The 8,813-nt window shown below is 50.0% G+C and overlaps 1 protein-coding gene across 1 annotated transcript; it reads right to left on the bottom strand.

The window, feature by feature from the left end:
• Positions 1-7,789: 7,789 nt before the first annotated feature.
• Positions 7,790-8,100, bottom strand: LOC114223214 (large ribosomal subunit protein eL37-like). The gene has a single exon (XM_088026271.1). The coding sequence runs from the start codon at positions 8,098-8,100 to the stop codon at positions 7,807-7,809; it is 294 nt and encodes a 97-aa protein (XP_087882397.1). The 3' UTR covers positions 7,790-7,806.
• Positions 8,101-8,813: the final 713 nt, after the last annotated feature.

The following is an 8,813-nucleotide window of genomic DNA, read 5'->3' as shown; positions in this document are numbered from 1 at the left end:
ATAAAGCGGAAAGGAAAGCAGTTCAGCCCTCCCACGTACGGGCTGGGTGTAGGCTCTCAGGGCTGCTACAGGAAGCCCTCTGCCCACAGCACAGGCAGGAGGCCTGGACCTGCCTTGGGTCTTTTGGAAAGCAGCTGAAAGAAATCGGGTGATGGGGGGCTCATGGCAAACCTCCCCGCGGATTCCCTGCTCTTTCCCTAACATGAGGCTGAGAGGAGGAGAGGGGTTTTTGAGTCAGACAGCCCGAATCCGAATCCCAGCTGTGCTGGTCCCCAGCACATGACTATGAGCAAGTGGCTTGTCCTGTCCAGGTCTTAGCTTCTTCCTCTGCAAAATGAGGCTACTACTACCTGCCTCTTGTGAGCTTTCGCGAGCCTTGTTGTAATGATTAAACAAACTGCGTGAACTGCACGATGTGGCACGTAGTAGGTGCATTCCTATCATTGTAGCCTGCGAGCCCACCCACACCGGGAGCCCAGCTTTCAGGTTCATAGTCACAGACAGGTGCGGCCAGCAGTTGCACACGTGAAATTTCAAGACAGACACTGGTTTTATTGGGACATTTCCTTACTTCCTGGGTCAGTGACCTTGTACAAGTTACTTAAACCTCTCTAAGCCACTATGAAAGGAGGCTGGTAATAACTCTCCCAGCACAGTGTTGTTAGGATTAAATGTCTTAGTGCCTGAGAAACATTAACACATTGCCTGGGGGCATGCTAAGTACAGAGCAAATGTTCAAAGAGCTGTTTTTACAACCATTATTAATATCTGCCAAAATTCCAGGCCATAGCAGTCTGAGAATAAAAATAGTGACAATCTCACCCCCTGGGACATTATACCCAGTCATCCCAGCGACCTCCTACCTCAGCTCTGTCCTAGCTGCGGGGCAGGATCTGCAGTAGAGACTTCGAAGGCTGGCAAAGCCACGGACACTGACCTCTGCCCTCGGCCATAAGCCACACTGGGTCAGAGCCAGTGCATATGGAAGGTGCTCCACGGGGCTAAAGCCACCAGCATAGCACTTTCCACGCATGGGGGAGACTCCTGGTCCCTGACCACTGGCCACATACCAATACACAGGCCCCTGGGCCACCCACCTCTTGCTCCCAGCATCTCCCAGGGTTTCAGTGAGGCTTCCCCTTTAGGTGGCCCTGTGAAAGAAAAACAAAGTTACACAGACAGAACATCTGAAAGGAGTTTTTTGTGGGAAGCAGGAGTGACCTCTAGGACTTCTCCAAGTCCCGATGATGTAGTCCCTGATCGGCAGGACACAACGCTGGGTTCACATACCAGCCCTGCCATTCCCTGGCTGTGTGCTCTTGGGCATGTTACTGAACCTCTCTACGCTTTCATTTCCTCCTCCCCAAAATGCGGCTGTAAATGGAACTTGCCTCCCTGGATTGCTGTTAGTATGAAACAGATAATGCTCGAAAAGAGACGGGCACAGTGCCCAGCACAGACAATATAGTTAAAGAATAATAATTGCTAACCAGCTGTATAAGCAAGAAATTGCTGATTTGCCCCCCAGATAACCCTCCACCACAAGAGGGCATCTTGAATGGTCTGGGTGTGCTGGCCAGTGGAAAAATCTACCCCAACCAACACTTAATCTACTTAGGCCCTGGCTCCTAAGTCAGCATCTCAGGAGACTGACTCATGCGGGTCCCCCACCTGCCCAGAAATGGGCAAAGGTAGGTGTATTCGTCCACTAGGGCTGCCATAACAAAGTACCACAGACCAGGGGTTGCGGAGGGGGAGGCTTACACAACAGAAATCTGTGTTCTGACCAGTTCCGGACACTAGAAGTCTGAGATGAAGGCCAGGTGTCTCCACACGGTCCTCCCTCAGTGCTGTGTCCTAACTGCCTCTCCTTATAAACACACCGGTCCCTAGAGGAGGACCCACCCTCATGAACCATTATTTTCACTTCATCACCTCTTTAAAGGCCCTATCACCAAACAGCCACATTCTGAGGCCCTGGGGGTCTGGAATTCAGCACCTGAGTTTGGGGTTGGGGGACACAGTTCAGCCCCTAACAGTGGGCAAAGGACTCCAAGGTGCGGAGACCCTGGAGATGCAGCACTGTCAGGACACCCCAGAAATGTCGGCACACCGCATTCTGTCGCATGAAGGCAGAACATGCTCTCCTGCCCCAGGGATCGCACCTCCACCCCGGGCCCCAAGGGAGAGCCCCCCCCAACGCCCCCGTCAGCAGCCCCGTCTGCTTTCATGTCTCCAGTCAGTACCCATGTCAGGAACAGCAGCAGAACCACCAAAAGAGCATCACAGAAGGATGCGAGGAAAACTGTCATCCCCTGCCTGGTGTGACACCTGTCCACATTCCTCAGTGCAGGCCCACCCAGGGGCAGAGGATGCCCCAGGGAGCAGTGCACCCAGGACAGAGGGCTTGACAGTGCAGCTCCAGGCCCCATGGCCACCGCTATCCCAGGGGGGCATGCTGTCCCCAGGGTGCCGAGGTTTGGCACAGAGAATTTGAATAAAGGAGGCATCTCTGAGGGTGAGGGCAAGGCCCCACAACGACAACCATGGGGAGGTGGTAACGAAGGATGGGGTGGGGACAGGGGACAGCCATGCTGTTCCCAGGGTGCTGATGGGGGACAGACGGGCCTCGTAGACCAGCGACGTTGCTCTCATGCCTCGGTGGGGGGCTAAGAAGTTGGAAATGATTACAGCAGTGATTATAATTATGATGACTCCGGACAGAGAGCTGGAAAAGGATTTTATAATAAAGTGTTGATGAGGCTGAATGAGGAGCAAAAGGCTCAGAGAGAGCCTTGGAGAGGGTGGGCAGAAGCATGGGGGATGGAGTCGGCCGACCCGCTTCCTGCCCAAGGACATTTCTCCCGCAGAGCAAGCCCTTCAGAGAACAGAGACATAGCCTGGAGCCGCACAGTGCTCGCTTGCCGACAAGAAGTGGGAGGCTCAGCCTGGTTGCATGTGCTGCAACTGTCAGCCGAGCATCAGGGCCTCAGGCAGCCAAAATGGAAGGGAAGAAGAAGAACACTGATATCATGCTCACACGCAGCAGACACCACAGTGCCTTCCCGTGCTCCAGCTCAGTGCGATCCTCTACCAACCTAGCTCTGAGCCCATTTTGCAAGCGGGGGACTGAAGCACTGAGAGGTTAGGTTACTTGCCCAAAGCTGTGTGGTAAGAGACAGTGCTGGGATTTGAACCCAGGCAGCCGTCTTCACCTACACTGCCTTGCCAGACTTAGAATTAGGAACAAGTTGGCCAACATGGCATGTGGAAGTCAGGAAACCAGGAGCAGATCCCATGCTCAGTGAGACACCCACAAGACCTCCAGGGCCACAGGAGGGGGACTGGGGCAGGACTTCAAATTGGCAAGGGCAGCTGCTGGAAAAGAGGGGCTGAGGAGGCTTGGAGCCTCCCTCCGTCTGGCCTTCCAACTCCCATCTGCAAGTCTATCCCCCTCCTCCACTCTGCTGCAGCCCTGGCTCAACCAGACTTACTTCTCTCAAGGACACAGCTGCTGTGTACAGCCGGAAAGCCTGGGCACCGCTCAACTCCAGGGGGCGCCATTCACATCATACTTTAGGTTCTGACAGGTGACCCTACTCAAAAGAAGAGAGTTGTTTAGGGGGGTAATAGGGGGCCTAGGAGAGGCGCATTAGCCTAGGCATCATGGGTCTGTTTTACCTGTTATACCACCGGGTAGGAAAAAAAAAAAAAACAGAGAAATCATGGGGTTCGGCTGACACTCTAGAATCTTGTATTAAAAAAAAAAAAAATTCATGTATGTATTCATTCACCCAGCACATTTATCAAGCACCTATTACATGCTGAGATACAATAGAAACCTCAAGTGCACAATTCTTGCCCTCATGGAGCTGTCTAACAGATGAGACTGACATCAGACAATCACATAAATAAATGCAGAATTAGAACTGCAGTCAAAGGCAAAGATGGAGGAGATACAGCAGAATGAGAGCCTGCCAGGGGAGTAAATGAAGGTTTCTAGAAAGGAGTGACACTTTGGTCAAGGTCTAAAGAATGAAGGGAGTCGGGGAGAAAGAGCCCACTGGGCAGAGGTAAAGTATGCGCAAAGGCTCTATGGCCAGAGGGAGTGTATTAGTTAGCTACTTCTGTGTAACAAAGCATCCAAAACACAAAGCTGAAAAATATAAGCACTGATAGCGCTCACAGGTCTACAGGTCAGTTGGGCTTGCTTACATGCCTGTTGTTGGCTGTGGGTCATGTAGATGGTTCTGCTGATCTTGGCTGGACTCTATGATATGTAGAGTCAGCTGGCTGCAGACTGGTCTCAGATGACCTCAGCTGGGACACCTAGGCTCCCCTCCACATGGTCTTTCAAGCTAGCCCAGGGTCCAACAAAGCCAGGATTCAAGTGAGGCAAATGGGGGTGAGTCTTACAAGTACAGAGTTAGGTCCTGCCTTTATTTTAAATTTCGATATTTTGTACAACATAGATCTATTGCATCCATTTTGATTTTTTTCAAATATTCCAATATTCTCTATCTTGATTACTGAGTTTTTTGACAGCCCCTTAAGTTTTTCCAGTGAGGCAAGTGCCTAGTACTGGCCCCAAAATAGGGGCATGGCCCAGTTGCTACTAGGAGGGAGGCAATTATCTCTACTAGAACAGACCCAGTAGCTTTCTAAGGGAGGCAAAGCCTGAGGTGGGTCCTGAGAGGTTAGTAGGAAATGGGCAAGTGGACAAGGCAGGGATCAGCATACCAGGCAAAAGGAACAGCATGAGCAAAGACTCACATGATGAAACAGCTAGATCATAAAATGTGGGTTCAAAGCACTGAGGGGGTTGATTTTGAAAAGGGAGGCCAATAACCCAGAGCCCCAAGTGCCAGACTGGTCAGCTCAGACTCTGCCCTGTGGTGACTGGGAGGGAGCCTGGAGGCTTTGAGGCAGGGAGAAGACATCATCCTCAGATTTGATTTATTTAGCAGAAAGTTATAATAAGCCCAGGGGTGTTCTAAGCACATGAGGGATGTTAACTCACTTGTCACTGCAACAAACCAAGAGGTAGGTCCAGTTGGCAGATGAGGAAACTGAGGCACAGACTGGGTCAGTGGTTTGCCCAAGCTCCCACAGTTCCTAAGTGGCAGATACAGGATTTTAACCCAGACAATCTCTGGATTCCCCATTCTTAACACTACACTTTGCTTACTTCTCTAACCACTCATATTTTAGAGAGGTCATTTTAGCCAAAGTGGGGATGAACAGGAGGGCAAACACTGAGGCAGGGATGCATGTAGAAGGAGTCTGGTGAGAAGGTTGTTTTCGTCATCCCAGAGGGAGGTGTAGGAGGCCTGAGGTAGGCAGGGACATGGGTGCAAGAACTCTGGGTGCGGAATGCATCGACCTTGTAGACCTTGGAGAGGTCCAGGGTGATAGCTCAGACAGGGAAGGCAGGCTGAGAGGCAGCCTTAGGTGGATGGAGCTTGGTAGGGGTTGGGGGGGTGGCTAATGGAGGAGGAGAGCAGAAGGGGTGGGAGAGTGCCATGGCAAGGGCTTCAAAGCAAAAGGGCATCTTGCATCGAATGGGAGAGTCTGATTTGCAAGTGGCAGTGGGAACCCAGCAGATCACTGATGCTGCCTCCCTGTGACCACGGAAAGCACCAGGATGTGGGGGAAAGAGCACCCTCCGCTCACTGCAGCACGCTGAGTGACAAAGGGCAGAAGACAGACAGAGAGCACCCTGCAAAGCAAAGAGGGTTTCTCAGTGGAAAGGGGAGAGGGAAAGCCGGTAGTGGGTCAGGGTTCTTCAAAGGAAGGTGCAGGGGAAATGCAAATGCCCATCATCCCCACACTCAGCCAGACCACTGAGGTCCTGGCCCAGTGCCAGGCAGGGCTGTGGGCACAGGTGATGAAAAGCAGAAACAAAGTTTTTCCAGTCACCACTGCTCACTGTTTAGACAGGGACTTTAGCTCACCTCTGCACACCAAGGGATGCTTATTCCAAACATAGAGTTCTGCCTAAAGGCTTTATTCTGGCTGCAGGAGAGTGGAAATGCCCCCGGAAATAGCCCTCAACCAATGATAGCCTAGGAGCTGGAATATAAATAGCCCAGCTTCCTCCCGCTCAGGTGAGACCCACCCACCAGGTGTGTCTCCTGCCGACTTGAGTCTTGGCTGCTCAGAGGGTCACCTGCTTGATAACATACACCTTATTGACTTCCTTTCTTTTCCTATCTTACTTTGCCATCATTACTGGGGCTTCCTGGGACTACCTCCCAAATAAACTACTTGCACTCAAGTCTTTGCCTCTGCGTCTACTTCTGAGGGTGCCTAACTAAGACAGGGACACCAGGGCCCAAAGAGGGGAGGAGATCTGCTTTTAGTCACACAGCTTCTCAGTGCTGAGCCACAACCTAAGCCCAGGTCTCTCAACTCCAAATCCATGAAGTCGGAGATTAAAAGCACAAAATAAATATTCAGAAATATCTGAGTTCAACCACCTGTGTAGATTATATTCTCTGCCTTCCTGTAAAAGAATTAAACATCTCCCCCCGCCTCATTAAGCAGTACCTCCCTATGGGAGGAGCAAACGTCCTTGCCCACTGAAAGAAGGCTTGGCCATGTGACCTTCTTTAGCCAATGAAATGTGCGAAGTGATATGTGCCAATTCTGAGTGGAAGCCTTAACAGCCCTGGCTGGCTCTACCAGTTTTCTTCTGCTTTTCTTCCACCGCAATAATAGCATGTCCCAAATAGGAGCTCCTCTTCCGCCCGAATGCTGGGATAAAGACAGAGTAGGGCATGTGATCCATGAGTGGCATTAAGATAGGAGTGAAAAAATCCTATTATTTGAAACCACTGAGAGTTTAGGCTCATTTGTTACCACAACATAACAAAAGCTAACTAACACACTCACCAGATACTGGCTACATTACCTAAAGCAAGTAACTAAGCTTCTGAGAGCCTTAGCTCCTTCCTCTATAAAAATAGACAAATAATAGTATCTACTTAATAGGATTTTTATGGGAATTACATGAGCTAATGCAAGAGAAGACTTGGTACAGTGTCTGGCACAGAGTAAGCACCCAATAAATGTTAGCTGTTATTATTATGTTTTCCTCTACCCCACAAAGAGACTTCCTCAGAAAGTGAGTTCTCCAGAGAAAACATACTGCTCCCGCAGGGCTCCCCCAAAGCTTGTTTGTTAAAGGTACTTACTCTCCCCTCCTAATGGCCCTGCTCAGAAGTCTGTTGCCCCCACTGCAATGCCGAGAGAAGCACCAAGTGAGATGCCCACATCGCAGCAGGTCTTCATGCAGGAAACCCATAGCAGTTAATGAATCCCCATGGAGAGGTCCGGATTAGTCCTGGTTTAATACCCTGAAATGGCAGGGAGTCATTTATCCATAAGCTATGGTCTCTCCTTCTTGCCTGTGCATTACGAGTTATTTATGAGGCAATTTGCACAGTTTCACACTGGCTGGCCATTATGCTGCTGTCTTGCTAACCACTAGGAGGGTTGCTGAACCCGGAGACAAAATGGCCCTCCCCCTGCCTCAGTTTTGCCCTTGACAATGAGCTAGTGGTTTTCCCCCAGTACAGCACGTTGACTCTTTGGGAAAGAGAGCAGGACCCAAAGCTGGGTGAAGAGAATGCCTCCTCCATCTCCAGCCCAGCACCTCTGAATGCTCCTGGGGGTCTGTGATGAAAGGCCAGCTGGAGAAAAGGCCCTTAAGAAAGCCACTGGGTGCAAAGAGGGGTCATTTTATTTTTTTATTTTTATTTTTTAAAACCAGAACATTTATTGTGTGACTAATCATTGAAATCCTTAAGATGAACTGGATGCTGCAACAGCTGCCCTCTTGGGCTTAGGTGTTGTTCCTTCACGGAATCCATGCCTGAATCTGCGGTTTACAATTTTCAGGTGCCTCATTCGACCGGTCCCAGTGGTGTTTCGTCTTTTAGCCTTGGCACTCCAGTTATACTTTCTCTTGCGCTTGGCAGGATAGCCGCATTTGCCACAGGTGGACTTCTGAAGATGGTAGGCCTTCGAGCCACAGTGGCAGCACAACGTGTGCATCTTATTGCGACGCTTTCCAAACGATAATGTCCCCTTCGTCATCTTGTTTCCGCAGCAGACCCCAAAGAGAGAGGGGTCATTTTAATATGCCCTATGGAAGGAAGTTGTGCAGGCTGTCATAGTAGAGACACCACCCCCCGCCCCACTTTGACTATGGAGAGAAGAGAAAATTCTGTGAAGCATTTTGCATGGGGTTTGGCACCTAGAAAGCTTTCAATAAGTGTGCCCCATTGTTTTCATGGTAATGACCTGCTTCCCAGCTGTTTTCCATCATCTTGGACATCACACCCTAGTACACTGATCAGTTTGCTACACCTACAAGTTCATCCCATGGGTACAGAAGCTTTGGATTCAAGCTAAATGGGCATCATCAACTGTATAGAAGATCTTCCTACAAGCAAGCTAAGATCTGAAAGGTAGCTCAAGAGTCTACAAGTTCACACTGGCCCCAAGCCACCCTCTATATGCAATGCCATCTACTGCTGACAAATTGATGTCTTTGGAGTTCAATTTCATATCTTTGAAGTTCTGGAGTAAAATGACTTCGGTGTTCCAATTGCTACTGCAAATAATTCTGTCTCTAATTACCACTGTGGCTCCATGCAACACAAAAGATTTCGGAGGTGGGGTTCTTCATCCCTATCAGTGGAAGGGGGTGCATAGATCTCCACATTTTAGGCAGGAAAAAGTATATTTGAGCTGAATGTGACCTGCCTACACCACTCTTTCTTCCATGGCTACTTCCTGTCTACCAT

This window comes from Eumetopias jubatus, unplaced genomic scaffold (genome assembly GCF_037043125.1).
Source record: "Eumetopias jubatus isolate StellerSeaLion01/CBP00866 unplaced genomic scaffold, mEumJub1_p1.0 scaffold_9, whole genome shotgun sequence".
Taxonomy (NCBI): Eukaryota; Metazoa; Chordata; class Mammalia; order Carnivora; family Otariidae; genus Eumetopias; species Eumetopias jubatus.
The sequence above is the reverse complement of the archived record's forward strand: the minus strand, read 5'-3'. Positions and strand labels throughout refer to the sequence as shown.

Bases quoted from the DNA above. Each gene is read 5' to 3' on its own strand.
- LOC114223214 (XM_088026271.1), bottom strand. From the start codon at position 8,100: ATGACGAAGGGGACATTATCGTTTGGAAAGCGTCGCAATAAGATGCAC.